This window comes from Beta vulgaris, chromosome 2 (assembly GCF_026745355.1).
Source record: "Beta vulgaris subsp. vulgaris cultivar EL10 chromosome 2, EL10.2, whole genome shotgun sequence".
NCBI lineage: Eukaryota > Viridiplantae > Streptophyta > Magnoliopsida > Caryophyllales > Amaranthaceae > Beta > Beta vulgaris.
This window is the reverse complement of record NC_079203.1, coordinates 37,725,093-37,746,044: the sequence shown is the minus strand read 5'-3', so window position 1 is coordinate 37,746,044 and position 20,952 is coordinate 37,725,093. Positions and strand designations below refer to the sequence as shown.

The window sequence follows — 20,952 nt, the reverse complement described above, 5'->3', positions numbered from 1 at the left end:
TGACTCATCGATCCGAAGAGGTTCATAAGTCAGTATATGAGAAGGGTCATGCACGTATTTCCGCAATTGAGACACGTGGAATACATTTATGAACCTTAGAAAGTTCAACTGGCAAGGCAAGTTCATATGCCATTCTCCTACCCTTCTGAGGATTTCATATGGTCCTATAAATTTAGGACTTAACTTTCCCCCGCATTCCAAATCTCTTCACTCCTTTGGTTGGGGATACCTTTAGGAATACCCGGTCTCCTTCCTCAAATTCTAACTTCCTTCTTCTCAAATCAGCATACTTCTTTTGCCGATCCTGTGCTTCCTTCATCTTCTCCCGAATTTTTCTTACATTTTCCATCGTTTCTTGCACTAACTCTGGCCCCACCGGAACTCCAGAACTAATGTTCATCCCAACAAATGGGCATTCGGCACTTTCTTCCATATAAGGCTTCATACGGGGCCATCCCAATACTGGCCTGGTAGCTATTATTATAAGAAAATTCTACCAAGGCCAACCGTTCCTCCCATGACCCTTGAAACTCCAAGACACACGCTCGTAACATATCTTCAAGAATTTGTATTACGCGCTCCGTTTGTCCGTCTGTTGCGGGGTGGAATGCGGTACTTAATTTGAGTGTTGTTCCAAAGGCTTCTTGTAATTTTTCCCAGAAATGCGACAGAAATCGAGGATCTCGATCTGACACTATCGTTGAAGGTGCTCCATGAAGTCTAATGATATTTCGGACATATGTCTCTGCTAATTGCTTTTTACTCCATGATATACCAATAGCGATGAAACGTGCAGTCTTCGTCAATCTATCTACTATTACCCAAATAGAATCATACCCTTTTCGTGTTTTTGGTAATCCTGTCACAAAATCCATAGATACTGAATCCCATTTCCATTCTGGTACTGGTAGCGGTTGTAAAAGTCCTGGCATTCTTCTTCTGTCAAATTTTACCTTCTGGCATACCATACAACTTGCCACAAATCGTGATACGTCTCTTTTTAACCCTTTCCACCAGAAAAATTTCTTCAGATCTTGAATCATTTTATCTCGACCAGGATGCACTGAGTATGCACTACTATGAGCTTCAACCAAGAGTTTCCTTTTTAACTCCTTATCATCTGGGACACACCACCTTCCATTAATACGTATACTTTGATCAGCGTACTTTTGGAAGTCAGTTGTTTCTCCGCTTTCAATCTTTTCCTTCATTTGCTGAATGAAGGGATCTTGATTTTGTTTTTCTCGAATTTCTTCATATAAAGAAGGTTGAGCAGAGATAGCATTCAAATCCCCTTGAATATCTCCTTTCTTGACCAGGTGCAAATCTAGTTGTACTAACTCCCGGTACAACTCTTCTGGAACAGAAATGATTGAATTTATCTCCCGTCTTGGTCGGCGACTCAAAGCATCTGCTACTTTATTCGCCTTCCCCGGATGATACTGAATATCTATATCATAATCCTTGATGAATTCCAGCCACCTTCTTTGTCTCATATTCATTTCCTTCTGGGTGAAAATGTATTTTAAACTTTGTTTGATCTGTATAGACCTTGCAGGTTACTCCATATAAATAATGTCGCCATAATTTCAAAGCAAAGACCACTGCTGCCAATTCCAAATCATGCACCGGATAATTTCTCTCATGGGTTTTCAACTGGCGTGAAGCATATGCTATCACACGCTGATTTTGCATTAATACACATCCTAACCCTTCTGAGAGGCATCACTATATACTTCAAATCCTTCAACTCCTGCTGGCAATGCTAATACCGGTGCACTTGTCAGTCTTCTTTTTAATTCCTGGAACGCTTTCTCACATTTCTCTGTCCACTGGAACTTAGTGCTTTTCCTTATTAAGTTGGTGATGGGTAAGGCAATCCGAGAGAAATCTTTAACAAATCGTCGATAATACCCTGCTAACCCGAGGAAGCTACGAACTTCAGTTACATTCACCGGAGCGGGCCATTCAATAATGCTCTAATTTTCTCAGGATCCACTGATACACCCTCCTTTGAAACCACATGACCCAGAAACACTACCGATTCTAACCAGAATTCACACTTACTGAGTTTCGCATACAGTTTTTCCCGTCTCAGTACATCCAAGACCATTCTTAAATGTTTTGCGTGCTCCTCCCGATTCACGGAGTAAATCAGATATCATCAATAAATATCACCACGAACCGATCTAGGAATGGTTTGAAATATCTCTGCATCAAATCCATAAATGCAGCAGGAGCATTAGTAAGGCCAAATGGCATTACCACAAATTCATAATGACCATATCTGGTTCTGAATGCAGTTTTAGAGATGTCCTCCTCTGCTATCCTCATCTGATGATACCCAGATCGTAAATCAATTTTAGAAAAGATTCCTGCGCCTTTCAATTGATCAAACAAATCGTCAATTCTAGGTAATGGATACCTATTCCGTACTGTGATCTTATTGATTTCCCGATAGTCAATGCATAATCTCATGGTGCCATCTTTTTTCTTAACAAATAGTACGGGTGCCCCCCAAGGTGATACACTTGGCCGAATATAGCCTTTTTGCAACAATTCCTCCAATTGTTTCTTCAATTCCACCATCTCCATTGGTGCCATTCTATATGGAGCTCGGGAAATGGTGTGGCTTCTGGTATTAAATCAATATGAAAATCCACTATTCTCCGGGCGGAAGCCCAGGCAACTCCTCTGGAAACAATCTGAATACTCCCTAACCACAGGAATATTTTTGGTCTTTTCTATGACATCTTTTCCTTCATGACCAAAACTTCATTTTCGCATTGTCTCCCATATTACTGAGGGTTATTTCTCTTATAAAATTCAAACATTTCCTGCCCCTAGGAAAACACCTTTGATAAAACACTTCCTTTCCTCCTGGTGCTTCCAGTTTAATCCTCTCTGAATAACATTCAACCACTGCTCTATTATTACTCAGCCAATCCATTCCTAAGATAACATCATAAGACTCTAAATTTAACGGTATCAGGTTTGCAAGGAGCTCGGAGTCCACTATTCGAATTGCACAGTCCCGGAGGATCCAATGACAACGAACTGAATTCCCGTCGGGCATGGAAATTGACATATTGATAGGTTCCACACAAGGTTTATTTTGTATCTCCTTAGCAAATTTATTAGATATAAAGGAATGGACGCACCAGTATCAAATAATACCATTGGCCAACTTGTTACATACTAAAAAGTTTCCAGAAATCACATTACCTTCTAATTCCGGGTCTCTGTCGTGCTAGTATCCTCCGACTTAATGGCATACACCTTTCCAGCTGATCTTCCTTGAGCACCATTAAACCCTCCTTTATTCCCACGGCTGGAGCTACCTGCACCTGCTGTCAGCATCAATGGCTTGCTATCTCGATTATTTCCTGAATTAAAGCGTCTATCCCCTGCTCCTTTTGGACACTCTCCGATCTTGTGTCCCGTACCTCTACACTTAAAACAAATCAACTCCCCAGCGCAATTTCTCCCATAATGATTCCTTCCACACATTCTGCACTTCCATTCAGACTTGTTTATTTTTTCACCTCCCCCTTGAGGTTTAAAAGTTACTCCAGTTCCCTCCTCTTTCTTGAATCTTTTTACATTCTTCGCTTTAGTTTTTCCCCCATTTTTCCTCTTTCGATACTCTTCATCTTTCATCTCGATTCGCTCCTGTTCCAAGGCCCTATCATAAAGTTCCTCGAAAGTGGAGTATGATCCTACCCGCTTCTGATATTTCAAATTCAACCCTTCAAAAAATCGCATAGATTTGATTCTTTCATTTGCCACAAAATCTGGGCAAATCTTGATAATTCTAAGAACTTTGCTGCATATTCCAACACAGACATTTTAGCTTGTCTTAGAAATAGGAACTCATTTTCCTTAATTCTCCGCAAAGCCAGAGGAAAGAATTTGTCTTTCAATTTTTCAGTGAACTTTCCCAGCTGAAGTCAGGCTGCTTGGAAATTCCTTTAGTGGTGTTCCACCAAATATCAGCAGGTCCTTCTAAATAGAAGGAGGCCATTTTGACCTTCAGGTGCTCTGGACAACTCACCACATCCAGCAATTTGTCATATGATTCACCCAATCCTCGAACTTAACAGGGTTCGCCTCCCCATCATAGAATCGAGGTTGATGAGAAAGCTATCTTTTGTAAAACTTTTCCTCTTCATCAACCTTACTAGCCCCTTGAGCTTCTAGTAAGGCTAACAATCTTTCATTCATTTCTTTCAGCATTTGAATTTGCTCATCTTTAGATGATTCTTTTTCGCTGGTTCTTTCACCAGCGCTGTTTGAGACATTACCTTCACTAGCCATTTCCTACACATAACAATATTTAAACAATTCAAATTCTATTCATAATTATTTCCTTCCCTATTCTTCAGGAAAGGAACCACAATGAACAACCAATTATAACACACACAATTTTTTTTCATTTTCATTCAATAATCATACGTTAATATCCTCACATTACATAAGATGAAAACACATATTCCAACCATTCCTACTCAATTCCTACTCATTGCAGATAACAAGATTACATATTAAAATGAAACATAAAAGAACCATCACATTTGTCTAAATCACAATTCTTAATCCCTTGCCTGATCCAGCTTCCACCTATTTAACCGATAAGAATCATAACAATATCCACTGTCGCTGCTACTGGAGTTGGGGTTCCGGAATATAATCGGAATCACTAGTACCCTGGAAAGCTCCCACCGATGAACTGCTGGTAGTACCCCTAGAGCTCCTATAGCTAGAACCCCTGGACTGCTGGATCGCGTCCTATTAGTTCACGGCTTGACTCATTGGACACCACTATTGGTGAAGGAGGCGGCGCATTCCTATTCATTTCTCTCTGCTCTAACCTTGCATACATATCATGCCAATATTGAGCTCCAGGTCCCATGGGAGTCTCTCCCAAAGCCCATGCTTCCTTAGTCCACTCTACTTCCTTTTCTACCTCTTCCGGGACCCCCTCCAACGAATAGGTTTTTGTAATATTTTCCATGCTAACACCATCATTTTGATAAGCACCGGTGGCCACAAAGAGTACCAATATTCTCCAATAGGTCATTTTAAACGTCACCCAAGGTTCATAGGGAGGTAAGGTCTTAATCAGGTATAGGCTTGAATCTCGGAACGGGAGAATGGGTTATGATCTCCTTCACCATGATCTTCATTCCATTGTTGATTCCTTCTTTCACATCTATCATGTGACTGATAGGTTCATCCCAACAAGTAGCTTTCCATGTGTCAGGTCCATCCTCAAACTCCACGGACACAGATCTTCTACTCCCGCTTGATCCACTTCCATTTCCAGCCATTTCCTATAGTTCAATAAACCATATACACATAACATCCTGTATCCACATAATTATCACAACCTTAAATCCTCCTTTTCTTTACTCCTAGATCTGTTTTACTCCACATATAATATTATATATATATATATATATTATTTATTATCCTATTCCTTTAGTTGTCTAACCAAGAACCTTCGGCTCTGATACCATCTGTAACAGCCCACTCCATTAGTTGCTTAATCCATTCATGATTCCACTCATAAACCCTCAGTCAATCATGAATTAAACATCTAATCAGAGGGGTGTTACTGAACTACCTCCTAATAACAAGGGGTAGCAAAACGATATCATAATTAACCTACTTATAATTAGCAATTAAAATATAACTACCAACTATTACATCTTAATCTGAGAGATAACTAAATCCAATTTAAGAATTTACATAACCCAAAATAAGCAAACTATTATAATTAACAGAATAACTCAAAAGCCCAGCTTCCATGCTCCTTTTAACTATTTGAATCACATGCATACCAAGTAGGTAATCCTTCACACCTTTTCTCTTATTCCTGCAAATTAGGGGACCCTGTCCCCCAACCATTACAAACATTCCAAAATACTCAATCAGCAAGGCTGGTACACAAGCTCCACTTATCACAAAAGAAATAGACATAATAAACGTGTCTTCTAATTAAAGCAAAAGAAAATGTTTCTTGTTACCATTCCGAAGATCTTACCAAAGTTCAATTTTATTCACATTATCTTACACAATATACAAACAGTTGGGAATAGATATAAATAGTTTTATGCTCCACATTAAACCCGCATACTTTCGATTTGGGAAAGAGAACCTGATTAGAGAGATAACTGTATAACTGATGAGGGACGTCTCCCTTCTCTTATCATTTCTGCTTGCAAGACTTCCAGGACATGTCCCAATACTCATTCATAATCCTTATCATACTCTTATCATTCACATATCTACATCACTGCTAAACGCTTCTTTCCCCAATCGTTTCATATATTCACAAGTGAAAAATCATCATTCTTACAAGAATAAGTACGAAAAATAATCTTATTTGAAGTGTTGAGGAAAACTTATTTTTCAACCAAAATTTCTAAGAATAATCCATCATGTGAAGTTCCCACTAAGAGAATAAAAGAATTTTTTATCATATCGGTTTATTTGATTTAAAGTTTTAAAGTAACGTTATATACTAGAAAGGAAATAAGAAAATAAATTAGTTCTTTCTTCAAAATCACTATGGACACTTACTTGTATACTAATGATTTTTAAAGAAAATATTTAAGTAATTGAAGGTCGATATTATCATCAAGAATTCTTTTCTTAAGGTAAGGTAAACTATACAAGGTTTTCTATGAAATTATGAATTCTAAAGTACAGTTAAGTTTAATATTCAATCTATTCCTCAAGAAGTACCTCTTATATTAGGGTCTTATGTATATAAATATTACTTTAATAGTATTCTTACATAAATAAATAAACCTTGAAATCGAAAAAACCATTGTTGTTCTTTTCCATTAGAAATGCAGATTAATCGTTAAATTTGCTTAATCACAAAATTCTATAATCTTGACTCTCATATTATGATACCAAGCTACTCCTCCTTTAGTTATATTACAAAAAAAATTCTTCTTAAATAAGTTCTTAGCACTTGAATAAATTTAACATCAAAAGTCTAGTAACGATAGTCACAATTTGGTACATAATCAATTATAAATCTTAGACACGTGTATCCATTAATTCTTAAGATTATCTATGACTTAACTACTGCCATCTTATAAATACTTTAATTAGAAATCTCATACAAAACAATTAGATACACATTCATGAGTTATAATGTCCAAAAATCATGTTTTTATGACAAACTAAACATGAATCTAGTGGGAAACTTCACATGCATTTGATTAGTCATCAAAAACAGCTTTACACAAATAATAATCATCATAAAACCACAGCAACAACAATTTCGTAGCCATAATCACATATAACCAATTTACAGAATTTTCTTAACCAAAAATTTAGTGTTTTAGTTAATGCTTGTGTACCTTGCTTGCTTGCTAGGTTTTTCACTTCTAAACCTCCTTGAAATCTTGATTCTCTACTGAACTTATTAGTACCTATATTCAAAATGACATATCATCAATAATCTTACAAGAATACTCTCAAAATTCGACCCAAAGAATCAATCTTTCAACCATACATTACTTACCTCACCTACCTTCTTCTTTCCTTGACTTTGATTAATCTCCTTGGACCTTTGGCTTGAAAACTTTTCTTCCCAAAACCTATTATCCACTGAAATAGCTAGATATCAACTTGCATGTAATTTTTGAAGAGTTTTTATGTAGTAATTTAGGAGAGGAAGATGAAGAACCAAAGCTGGTTCCTAAACAGAGTGACTGGCGGGTGAGAGGGAGAGGAAAGAAACTTCTGGGTTTCTCTGGTTCTCTCTCTAAATGTAACGAAATCTTTACCCTAAGTTCCCCAATGTATTTAGGACACTCCCATCTAATTTTTTACCCTTTGGCGGAATTTACAAGGTCTAAAACTCTGGTTCCCATAAAGGTGTGTTCAGCATTTTCTGAACAGTCCCCTTTTTATGTTTTACCTTGATTGACCCACTTAAGGCTAAGGTATTCACTTGAAAATTTAAACTTAGACTCCCAATAAGTCCATATTCATACCCAATTCCTTTCCTCATCTTGGATCCATCTCTTTTATTTTATTTAAAAAATCACTTCTTACTAACCCGTTATTCATGAATTCTATAAATAATTTATTTAACAAAGTATTCTTGTAATTAACAATATGAAACAAATCTTAACCCTATTACTTGCTATTGTGTGTTTCTTTTATAACCTTAAGAATGTTTATTAATTCTAATATTCCACTTATTCAGGAAGGCTATTTCAGGTATCGTGAGCCCAAACACAAACCTCAGGGGTATATGAGGAATTCCCAAATGTAGGGGGGAAATTTGAGAATTACGCCAAACTTCAGGGGTACCTGAGGAAATTTCCCTTAATTTAAAGCTTATCACTATGATTTAGATTAGAAACTAGTTTTTAGGCTTGGGTTTGCCCTGAGTACTTATATTTTTCATCTATAGATAATTTAATTTTAAAATAATACACCATATATCACTTGGTGTAGTGGTAAATGTATCTTAATTCTTGTTAATAGGTCATATGGTCGATTCAAGACATCATTATGAGATAAAGCAAGGAGATGAGTGCAAAAAAGAAATCAAATAAGAAAATAAACTTTATGGCTGGAAGTAGGCATTGACTCCCACATTGCTAATTATAACACATATCCATAATTTTGTGAAAACATGAATCACTAAAAGATGTTAGATCATATGGTGAGTCTTTGCAAATCCTTACCTGAGGTCAGGGGTTCGAGCCCAGGCTTCAATATGGGTGTTGGTGGTTAATCGTTCCAAAACAACATTTCATTTTAGTAACCAAAAGTTTCAGTTTTCTCTTTTTGCGAACCGTAACCGTTTAAATCGGTTACCGCGTAATCGATTAACCGTTTTTTCGGTACGATTTTTCGATTAATCATTAACGTTTTTTAAATTTATTATATTCTTTTACTTAATGTACATATATATTTTTTATTTTTTTGTGCATATATTTTATATAATATATACTCTAATATACTCAAAATGTATTATAAAGTGGATAATAAATTTATTGAAAAATATAACTAACATTAAGAATTCATTCCATTTCCTAATTATAGTGTTTATATTATTACTAGAGTTTTCAAATAATAACATACTTTCTCTAATTATTGTAACTTAGTAACAAATATTAGAATTAATATAATTGTTTTGAAAAATGTTTCACAAGAAATATATAGAGAAAAAATATATTTCGGTATTTCGGTTAACCATATACTCAAAAATCATAACCGTAACTGTACCATTTAACCGTTAATTTTATCGGTTCGGTAACCGTACCGTTAAAACATTTTTTATCATTACGGTTACCAACCATTTTAACTAGTTTTTTTGGTATTTCGATTTCGGTTTTTTATGAACGCCCCTAGGCTTCAGCATATATATTTTTTAAAATATTGATCACCCGACTTATTGTTGGTTAATAGACATGTGACAAAATCCTAGTGGCAGAATGAGGGTGTCACATAGCGCATAGACGTTGTCATACACACCTTTCAATATATTTACTAGTTATTGGGTCCGGATTATGCCCCGGGTAAGAAGAAATTTCATTTATTAATATAATACTTTATGATTATAACACTAAATACAACTTAGCCTACTGGTTAAAACTTTAGTATATGTACTTGAGGTCGAGATCAAACCCTATACTATGCAATTTCTTAATTTTTTTATTGTACATGGATTACATGAACTAAAATTCCATAAGGAGAGTGCCACGTGGCACAGTTTCTTGTTTTCGCACGCCTTTTAATATATTTATATAGATATAAACTAGATTAACACCCGTGCGATGCATGATTTTTTTTTTTATATACTTATAGTTTAAGATACGGTAAAGAGGGTAGAGGAATAATAAACTCCTTATACAATAGATGAAGTAGAAGGAAAAATAGCTTGTAGATAGTATAGTAACATAGTTCCTCCGTCCCTCTATCGACGTCCTATATCTAATTAACTCTATCAGTCTTCGCTAATAGTACACTGATTGAATTATTCCGAGTATCAACCTCCTTTAAAGTTACAAAACTATGCTAATGGTACATGTAGTGTACAATTTTACATTTATGCTTCAAGAATTACATCTTTTCACTATTTGTAGGTTAATAAAATTGTCAAACTCTCAATTAAGCATAACTCATATGACCTGCAAAGCAACAACAGATACAACAGATATAAAATGTGGAGTTAGATAAAGAAATATATGAAATAAATATGCGCATAAAGGTAATTAGAGAAATAAGTTGATGAAATAAGAACTATAAAGATTCCACACTTCCCCCACCCTTAGTCAATAAATGAAAATTTTTTATAACAAATACAACCTTAACTCCCCAAATTATTTAAAAAAGAAAATTAGAAGTAGATAGAGAAAGAATAGTGTCATGTTCCACTCATTCTTTTAACTGAAGGTCAAACAAAACTAAAAAGCAATTTAACACTAAGTCCTAGGTCCAAATGATTTAGAGTTTTCAAACAAAATCTTTCTAGTCCTACCGGTAATTTGATAGATAATAAAATATATAGTGTCAATGATAATGAATTAACATCTTATACTACTATGCGCTAATATGTCACATAGCAAATTAAACACTAACCAAAGAGCAGCAGGTGATAATTTAGTAGTATTGACATTAATTACCTTACATAAGTGAAAGAACAGCCGCATTTCTCGATATTGCAAATATAGGATGCCCACCAACAAAATAATTAACTACCTTCTCTAACATATAGTTTCCCACCGAACAGATTCAATTGGAAAACAGAATCAAATGAGAATTACTCCCTCCGCTTTTATTTATTTGCTACATTCTTGTTTACACAAGAATTTAGGAAATCTCCCTTTCATTCTTTTTTGGTGTAGTTTTTGACCCCTTTAGCATTAAATAGGGTGGAAAAAGGGGAAAAAGTAGTACTTTTTGGTGGAAGAAGAGGGGAAACAAATATAATACTATTACTTTTTGGTGGGTCAAGTCTCCTAATAAGGAAATGTAGCAAATAAAAAAGCAACTCTTTTTGGAAAATGTAGCAAATAAATAAAAACAGAGGGAGTACTTCAATTCCTAATAAACTCAATGCTTAATATAGCAAAATCTAGTAAAAAGACTAAGAAAGCTTATACCTTGATACCAATCTGCAATTCTTTCAAGAGACAACATAAAATTTGAAGAGATCCTTGCCTACACAAAATAAAAACGTAGAAGAACAAATAAATTAGATCTAGAAAGTTAATTTAAGAGAGATACCAGTATAGAAGTACCATACAACAGAGTTTGTGTGCCATTCCAAATACATGGCTTTATGCAACATGATACTTCCATGATATGCCTAATCTGACCTTGATTCGAAATCATCCTACCTATTTCTATATTTTCCAACTGAATAGAGAACCGTTTAATGATCTATTTGTAAAAGTTTTAATAAAGTGGTAAATGTAGTGGAATGGATTGTTAAAAAATACTATAAAGATGAACTTCTGCTTGCTACTCCATCATCATTCATCCAGATAATTTCCTAATACACATTTCAGGTATTAGATTATATCTTGTTTAGAGATTGCTCAAAATCAGAAAAAATAAAAACAATTAAAATTTAGAAGAACATATGGTTAGAATAACCCAAAAACCATAAACTCATAAGAGTCAAATGAAATTCAACTTAAAATAAATTTTGGGAGGCAATGAGCAAAGTAAAAGATAGGAACAAAGTGGATTCTTCATCTTCCTTGCAAACTTTAACATTAATGAGTGAAGTTGTAGACTGGAAAAAAGGAGGAAAATATCATTTTCCTTATTGGGTTCTTACCCCAAATTAAGTTCCAGTAATAGAAATTAAATAGTAAAAATGATGAGATATTCCTAAAAGCGATTTTCACATAACGTATTCACCAAAATTTCAACGTCATTAGCATCGACCAAGAGAAATCCGAAATTTCTAAGAATACAGAAGAGTAAGAGGATTCGTCTGAAAAAGTGAGGATTCCCTTGACAAGTCCAATAGTAGGTTGACCTTGTTGCCTTTCTGTCGGGCCTTCCCAAGTTATAATCTCAAGACTTGTCTTGAACAGAAATCGAATGAACCTCCTAAATTTTTTAAAATGATGCTTTTGAAATGAGAAATGGAAATGAGAGTGGAGAAATGGAAATAAGAGATGAGATATGACGATGAAAGTGGAAATGGGAAATGGATATGGTTATGGTTATGATGGTGACATGAGCCTAACTATATGCATATGCAGATGCGGAATGGACTATGCAAGCAGACTGAATGATTGGGGTTATATGCTAGTTTCACTAGACTTAATGGATTGCCTTTATGGACTTATGAGCGATTAGCTTTGCTAGGCCAAAGGGTGTCATTATGGTCTTAAGGGTGACTAGCTTAGCTAAGTCAAAGGGTGTCGTTATCGTTTTAAGGGTGACAAGCTTAGCTAAGTCAAGGAGTGTCGTTATGGTCTTAAGGGTTACTAGCTTAGCTAAGCCAAGGGGTGTTGTTATGGTCCTAAGGGTGACTAGTTTAGCTAAGTCAAGGGGTGTTGTTATGGTCTTAAGGGTGACTAGCTTAGCTAAGTCAGAGGGTGTCGTTATGGTCTTAAAGGTGACTAGCTTAGCTACGCCAAGGGGTGCCATTATGGTCTTAAGGGACTGCTAGTTTCGCTAGTCTTAAGGTTTGAACTTCAAACTAAGTGGATTTGGAATTGGACTACTGGAATAACTTTGGAAATAAGTTGGGCCTTATATTGACCTAATTCTGGATTTAGTCCTATATTGATTTGAAGTTAGACTTGAAAGTGCATAAGGGCTTGACATTGGATTGGACTAGAGTTGGATTAGACTTGGAATGGGTTTGACATATATTAGGTTTCACACATAGATGCAAATGAGCCTAGATTTTGACATGGGCTAGACTTATATGGCCTGGGCCTAAGATGGACTCTAATGCTAGCGGGCCTTAAATGAATGTATATAGACTCAGATTTAGATGGACCTAATATGAATGCAAAATGGACTCTAATGCATATGGGCCTAAGTGAACTCGTCTCTTGCTCGCTCGTTATTCTCTCTGCAACTCGAAGTGAAAGTCGACTTCGACTCGATAAACCTGATTAGCTCGACTCAAGCTAGATAAACCTGATTAAACCGACTCGAGCTTGATAAACCATATTAGCTCGACTCGAGGTTGGCTTGATTGCTCCCTAACTCGTTAATAGTAAATAATGTAAAATTAGTTTTACCTTGATTTTCTTATTTTTTTAAAAAAACATTAGAATTACTACTCTTATTATCATGAATTCATGGACCATAAAGTATATTGTTATTGGGCCTAAGTTGGTCCCTAAATTTTTAATATACTTTTTTATTAAAAAATAAAATGAAAAAAAATTATCGAGTTGTTCGCGAGCTTAACCAGTCTAGGAGGGTAATGCTCAACTCGTGCTCGTTAAGGTTTTGAGCCAAGTAGAACTCGAGTCGAGCCAGCTCGAGTTAAGTTTTGACCGAGCGTTGACCGAGTTAAGCTCGAGTTGCTCGCGAGCTGCCCAACTCGATTAGTACCCCTAAGAGGAGAAAACATATGAGATTTGCTACTAAAAAAATAGAATCAGCAACAGTGTGTAAATTAAAAGACATCGACTAAAAAAAGTGTAGATTAAAAAGAAACAAAAATCGTAAACATCAAATATATTGTATTAAAATGTAAATATTTTTTAGTTATTAAATCAAATTTAACTTATTATTGTATCTCTAATAGGTAGATTATCCCCTTGATACACAAAGATACTTTCCATTTTATATGACAAATAATCAGATAAGGTTACCTTGATTCAATCCAATCTTGAAGTCCGGAGGAAATTATTTTGCACCCATTCACCAACAAAGCACATTTTCGCTCTTTATTCTTAATAATCAATACTGAACTCCTTATTAAAAGAAGTGCATCATTATAATAATGTAAACTACTACTAATAATCCATGTCAAAAAAAACTACTACCAATAATTTATGCTAACCAATGCCTCATTTTATGTGATCAACCGCAATAACCTTTTTATAGACAAAAATCACCCCACAACAAAATCTGATTGGATTCCCCCTAAACCCTACAAAAACTATTATAATCTCATATTTTAATTAATTTTTGTGATTAAATTATCTAGTCAAATATTCCAACCTTCTTTAATTATTCAAAACATTATTGTAGGCACAAGTATTTAGAGGAGGGAAAAAGTGTATTAGAGACTATATATTTACGTAAAAATGACAAGTAGTTAAAAATTATACGTACTAAGATAGTCAAAAACGAGAAATAAATTAGTATACTTTTTTGGGATAAATAAAGATTAAAGCAAGTAAAGATAGATATTCAATTATAGATATATATTAAGTAAGATCAGACAAAAACCAACAAATGAAAACAAAAGCCTTAAATAGGTTTTTTTTTAATCCAAAACGCCTTAAATAGGTTTTTTTTAATCCAAAACGCCTTAAATAAGTTGGGTTCGCAATAACTTATTGTGTACCGTCGCACCGGAAATCTTACGATGTAATCAGTTTTGGTTTAATATAGTCCGTCTTTGTATCATACAATTACTTTTCATAATTAGTCTTTGTATGATATAATTAATATTAATATAGTTAGTTTTTAACTATATGATATAGTTAATTTTTTGTAATTAATAAGTTCGTTTTGATAAAATCTATGAATGCGAAATAAATTATCGTAAACCTGATTTACTTGGGAGGTTTTGAATAAAATTTGAGTATAAATATGAATCAACACATTCTCCGACATTCAAATGTAAAATAGTATATCCCTTTTTCTCTCTCTATTTATATCATTACACACCACCTTCTTCTTCCTCCCTCCATTTTCTCTTTCCTCTTCTTCTCTCTTTCTCTCTCCTCTGTTTCCCGCAGTTTTTTCCCCACATCTCAAAAATCCCTCAAATTATCAGACATATCTCCACTTATAACTTAAACCTTTTTAATTTTGGATCTTTCCTTTTTCATTTTATTAATTTTTTTATTTAAAAAAAAATTAATTTACCCCTCTGCTTCGTTCTTCTTCCTGCATAAGAAGCAGAAGGGTTAAATTTCCTCTTATAATCTTCAATAATCAGTAAATTTTCCCCCTCTTTTTCTTTCTCTAGATCTTCATTTTTTGTCTTCTGGGTATTTTTTTTTGTTGTAAAAAATTACCGTTGAAAAAACTTATTTCCTTTTCTTTTGCAGGGTATTTTTCAGCTTTTTTAAAAATCCATTGTAATGCAGAACCAAACTTTAAAAGAACAAAATGAAAAACCCAGTATAAATCATGTCGTTTTATCCTCAGATGATGAAGAAGAACAAACCCAAAACGATAAGCAAATAGTTCTATATGATCCAACCACAATTGGGTCAGTAGAAGCGGATCCAATTCAGTGTAAACCGCCATTAACGTTATCGAGGCCGGATTCGAACCCGGTACCTCAACGAGTATTACCTGCTGTAGGTGCTTTTACAGTTCAATGTGCAAAGTGTTTTAAATGGAGGCTTATACCCACAAAAGAGAAGTATGAGGAAATAAGAGAAAATATTTTAGAGCTTCCATTTTCATGTGATTTAGCAAAAGAATGGAGACCAGAAGTTAGTTGTGATGAAGCTGGTGATTTAGAGCAAGATAATAGTAGGTTGTGGGCCATTGATAAGCCTAATATTGCTCAGCCTCCTCCAGGTTGGGAAAGGGAACTCAGGATTCGTGGTGAAGGCTGTTCTAAATTTGCTGATGTGTATGTTTCTTTGCAAATTTTTTATATTTTGGAGTGTTTTTATGTTTTATATTTTAGGTTTGATTTTATTGTTTTTAGGTGTTTTAGGGGCCGTGAACACTGAAACGATTTCTTATGATGATTCATGTTACTCGAGCTCGAATCATTTTGGGACTGAGGATTTGTTGTTGTTGTTATTGTTGTTGTTGTTGTTGTTGTTGTTGTTGTTGTTGTTGTTGTTGTTGTTGTTGTTGTTATTGTTGTTTTAGGAAACTTGGGTTTTCTGTATGATGTGGGGTTTATGTAGAATACAATGGCAAGTTAATTGTTGTGATGCAATATGTGAATTCATGGACATTGTTTGTTTTTCTTCTTTGATTGTTGGTCTGTGTGTTAGTTTGGTTTGTATGAGGCTGTGAAGAACATTATCATAGTAGTTAGCTAGTTGTTGTGAGATCGTCGAAGTCGGATTGATTTGCTGGTAAAAAATAATAAATGATGGTCCTGATTGCTTGTGAGTTGTGCATAGGGGTCTGCCTTTTGGGAATATTGGTGGCTGGTTACCAACTCCATAAGGCATCTTTGGTTGATTGCTTCTTGTGTAGTTAAAGGTTCTTTATGCTTAAGATTTGATTGTTCTCGTAGTTGTTGGTGAGCTGGTTATTGATCTGGGAGGTTATTGTCAAATGCTTTTTTGCCTAAAGTTGCCATCACAAGGTGGAAAATGTCAGTAACTTACTGTGTAAGAAACAAGTTGGTCTTATAAATGAATGCATTGATGGTTTCGTCATGCAGTTCTGTGGTTTTTGTTAGTTGACGTAGAAGGCCAGATGAAGAACACGCGATGTAGGTGTCGTTGATAGTATTTTTTGAACTGTGTTTCTTTGTCACTGAGCACAACCCTGTATGCACTTGGGAAACTTTTGTAATTTATGATATCTAGCACTTTGTATTTTACGTAAACCTATCTAGCTTGATTCATTAACTGACTATGTTAAGGTATTGGGCAGTAATGGAATGTTATCTTTTTGCCTTTGGTCTATTAAAGGGGTCTTTTCTGTTCTTTTACTTATAATTAAGAACTAAGGACAACTGCAAACCAAGTAGGCTTTCCTTATGAAGTAATTTATATTCTTGTTTTCAGGAGCTTCATGATTCGTACTTTACCCCCCTTTCGAGTAGGCGAGACACAGGACATTGTATTGATAGGATTCCTCCCTTCTGACATCTTGAGGAATTTTAATGTTAGTTGGCTTATCATAATGAAAGTATTTTGCAGCTTTTACCCTAATTTCAGCAAGACACTCAAGGTCTTCTGAATTTTTATGCAAAACACCCTTATCATATGTAGGAAATAGTCTCCATCAAAAGAGACCACCCTAGATAATTAGCAGGGAAGGTTTCAGAGAAAGAGTTTTGTTTTGATCTGTGGGGATATTTCAATAGGAAGAGTCAAGAGAGGTTACTTGTCTTCGAGCAGGCAGGAAAATAACTTATTTTTCTGCCCTTCTTTCGTTTGCTTAATTGTTGTCTTTCTCTATTTCTTAGCTTATCTGTTTATATATGGCGAGTATAGCCATTTGCCCTAACCACCTAGCTATGTTCAATTTGAATTAGAATCCTTCTTATGTATATGGCTCTGACCCGCCCAGTTGCTCTTATATGAACTTAGATTGTCTGGTTGCCAACATAATTTATACTTACCCTTAAGCTTTGGGGAGAATATGATTCACGTAAGGAATGTCTATGGAAGGAAGGCTCATTTATCAAGGGCTTGTTCTTATGAGTTTAATAGTTAAAGATGAACGACGTAGTTGTTATTCCATAAGATGGCTTTTTAGATTACTAACTAGCTGATCTTGTGGATTTGGTAACTTCTTCTTGCCTTTTCTGCTTGAGATCATTCAAATTTTGCATTTTAGATCATGTCGTTATATATTCGTTTTTTTTTTGTATATATTTTCAATTTGTGAGAACGAAGTTTACTTGATAATTTCAGGTACTATATTGCACCATCTGGTAAGAGACTTCGGTCGATGGTTGAGGTTCAGAGGTATGTTTCTTTTAACCTCTTTATTCTTTAAATCTTCTTCTTTATTAAATCTTCATTTGTAGGGCCTGTCCGTACTGATTTCTTGTGTGCAAAATTTCCATTTGCTGCAAATCTGTAACTCAAATATTTTGTCTTTGTGCAGATACCTGTTGGAACATCCGGAATTCGCTATGCAAGGAGTGACACTCTCCCAGTTTTCATTTCGAATTCCAAAGCCCCTGAAAGAAAACTATGTCAGAAAGCGCACTGCTCGTTTACCTATGCCAGATGAGACTAATTTTGGGATGCCAGGACCCAGACATCTCCAGACCATCGAAGGTATATTTTAGTTTGATATTTTGGATGCTTACAGCAACTTGGTTTTAATTTTCGTTGTCATCTTCATCAGTATCATATTTCCCTATCACATGAACTGAAAATCTGACAAAGCGGACTGGCTATGTTGATCTTTGAACACATTTGGTTTAATGTTCTGAAAGAAAAAAATTAGAAAAAGAGAAGGTATACGTGGAGAGAATCTAATATGATACTGATGAGATGGTTATAAAACATTGTAGCGCCACATAATGCTTCCCATGTACATATTTGTCCATGATTTCATTGATCTGTAAATCAAAATGAACATTGTACTTCCGTAGTGCGTTTGTCTCTTAAAAGATTCTATATAACAAGCAATCTCATTTTGAACTATAAGCTAAAAGACGATGCTGATATGCTAGGAAAATGTGAAGACTCTAAATGATAGAATTGCGGCAAGTTGGGATGTATTGCTTGTTATATGGCCTGGATAATTGATTTCTGTACTGCATTGTGGCATTGTGAACCGGAAACTCTTAACATTTGCGCCTTACCCCTCATTAAAGGATTATAAGTTATGGTAGTGTACACTAGCTTCTGTTGGAAACCTGGTTTCTTGTGTCTGGCTTTCTTTGCTTCCATAGATGCTCTGTGGGAGCACCTTCGGATATGTATGATGAAAGACAATTAAACCATTGTTAATGACTATTCCTAATTAAATCAGCATGAGTAAATTTTGCCTCTTGATGTCGTGAGGTGTCTACCCGGTGTTTCAACTGCTTCGTTATATATAAGCTTGTATAGTTTAATGGGAAAATTCCGTATCAGGATTGTATAAGTTTGGTCTTAATGGATTCGAGAGGCTAATTTGGAAATGAACCTAAAATGTATTGTGAAATACCCACATGTATACTAAAAGATTTGGTTCTTGTGCTATATTTACTGGATCTCTTTGAGTTACATCTTCGTGCCTCTCATGCACATGCAGTGAACACTTTAGATGGACGTGGATACTTAGATGTATTCTGTCAAAAACTACTTGACCAACTTAGAGAAGCTTAACATATCTATGACCCACACTTTAAACAATCAGGCATGTTAAGCTTAAGTAGCACAAGGTGCAAATGATCTTGACTTGTTTTAGTAGGATGTAACAAGGCCATGCATACTGAAAAGGAATGATCTGGAACTCTGATGCATCATAGATTCTGCAACTCTCTGTTTGAGTTGATGGGTACTTTATTTCACTAACTGTCAACTTTGCATACTTCTCTTAGCGCTCTGGTAATATTTACTGCCGAGGGATCATTACTTATCTCAATAATGAAAAAGACTGCTCAATTTAAATGTGTATACAGATTCTTTTATTGTAAACAAGATAGCAAGCAATTTGATTCTATAGTTGCTTTGTATTCTTCAAACATCAAAGGGAGTAGGTTTTGCAGACACGTTATGCTAGAATTTGTTTCTGATAATCTATAACAAAATCAACGTGTCTAGTTGAAGAGCTATTTTTGCTATATTTACTGTTCTGTTTCATCATATCCTGCTTCTCCTGTGCTTCATCATCTGCATGATAGGGTCATAAACCCATAATTTGTAATCAACATTAATGAGCTGCTTCATGATCTCCATTATATGTACTGCCCAAATGATGTACTCTTTGCTGTTTTGCAGCGAGTCCTTTGTCATGGGCTGCCCCAGCTGACCCCACACCCTTGCAGCTTAGTCGACCCGGCCTTTCTGCTGATGTTACCCCGCCAGCAAAAAAGAAGGCTCGGCAATCCACCAAGCACACTCACAGCAGTATCCCATTGCAGCACACTCCACATACATTCAAGATCAATGGTCCCAGTCTACCTCCGAATGGTGTCTATGACCTGTGATGAGAGTTTTTAGGTAGCTCTTCTTTTCTGGTTACCAGTTACCACCTAGGATAGTTATGTGTGATATACAAGTACTTCTAGCACATGCTTTTTGCCGCCCTATACAGTGTAAGTTCAAGGGAAGTGGAAAAATGAAATGGTTTTTTTTGTGAAGTTGGTGAAGATATATTGAGAAAACGAGGGTGGTGGGGTGTCGATGTAGGGGAGTTTTACAAACTTGCCTTAAGGCGGTTTCTTTTGCTTTCAAACAGAGAAATGATGATATATGTTACAATCTTAATACTATATGTTCTTCAAGCTAGTGATTTTTGCAACTTGGGCATATATTTTGACTCTTGAAGATGGGGATGAACTTAAATTTCTCTGAGGTATAATGACGAAAGTTATAAATGAAAGTATATTAAAAGTATGAATCTAGCAACACCTATTTTCTATATAGTTGTAATCAATGTAGTTAGTTTGCGAGTAAGATCATGTTCTTTTGGACTTATTTTCACTACTGTTCAGTTTAGTTTCATTCAGTTTAGTTCAGTTTCTCCTAGTTTTAAAGAATGAGGTCTAATTATTGATAGAGTATAAATCTATTCTTGGGGCCTCAACCATCAGCTTAAGCTTTTGGTTGAGTTGGTCTTTTGACATGGTATCAAGAGTCAGCGTGACAAAAAGGTCACGGGTTCGAATCTCATCCACCCCTCCTTTCTCAGTGGAATATTTAGCGCATTTGGGCTCTTGCGTGATAGAGTATAAATCTATTCTTGGGGCCTCAACCATCAGTTTAAGCTTTTGGTTGAGTTGGTCCTTTGACAATTATTGTCAAGGCAAGAAGGGAAAGGTGAAAATAACATTTTTGTAGATAGGATGGAATACAAAATACTCTTGATCTGGAGAAGAATGATGTACAATTTTGACTATATTTCTCAGATCTGATCATGTCGATATTCGGCATGCCG

At 35.3% G+C, this 20,952-nt stretch overlaps 1 protein-coding gene across 1 annotated transcript; it reads left to right on the top strand.

Annotated features, from left to right (window-relative positions):
- Positions 1 to 14,819: 14,819 nt before the first annotated feature.
- LOC104886774 (methyl-CpG-binding domain-containing protein 2) lies at positions 14,820 to 20,342 on the top strand. The gene is made up of 4 exons (XM_010671280.4): positions 14,820 to 15,787; positions 17,766 to 17,819; positions 17,962 to 18,137; positions 19,794 to 20,342. The coding sequence occupies exons 1-4, from the start codon at positions 15,285 to 15,287 to the stop codon at positions 20,000 to 20,002; spliced, it is 942 nt and encodes a 313-aa protein (XP_010669582.2). The 5' UTR covers positions 14,820 to 15,284; the 3' UTR covers positions 20,003 to 20,342.
- Positions 20,343 to 20,952: the final 610 nt, after the last annotated feature.

What these genes read in the sequence shown, in the direction of transcription:
- LOC104886774 (XM_010671280.4), top strand. Translation starts at nt 15,285, where the DNA reads ATGCAGAACCAAACTTTAAAAGAACAAAATGAAAAACCCAGTATAAAT. An exon ending in TGTTCTAAATTTGCTGATGT is followed by an intron (nt 15,788 to 17,765) that starts GTATGTTTCTTT and finishes TGATAATTTCAG; the next exon opens with GTACTATATTGCACCATCTG. An exon ending in ACATCTCCAGACCATCGAAG is followed by an intron (nt 18,138 to 19,793) that starts GTATATTTTAGT and finishes GCTGTTTTGCAG; the next exon opens with CGAGTCCTTTGTCATGGGCT.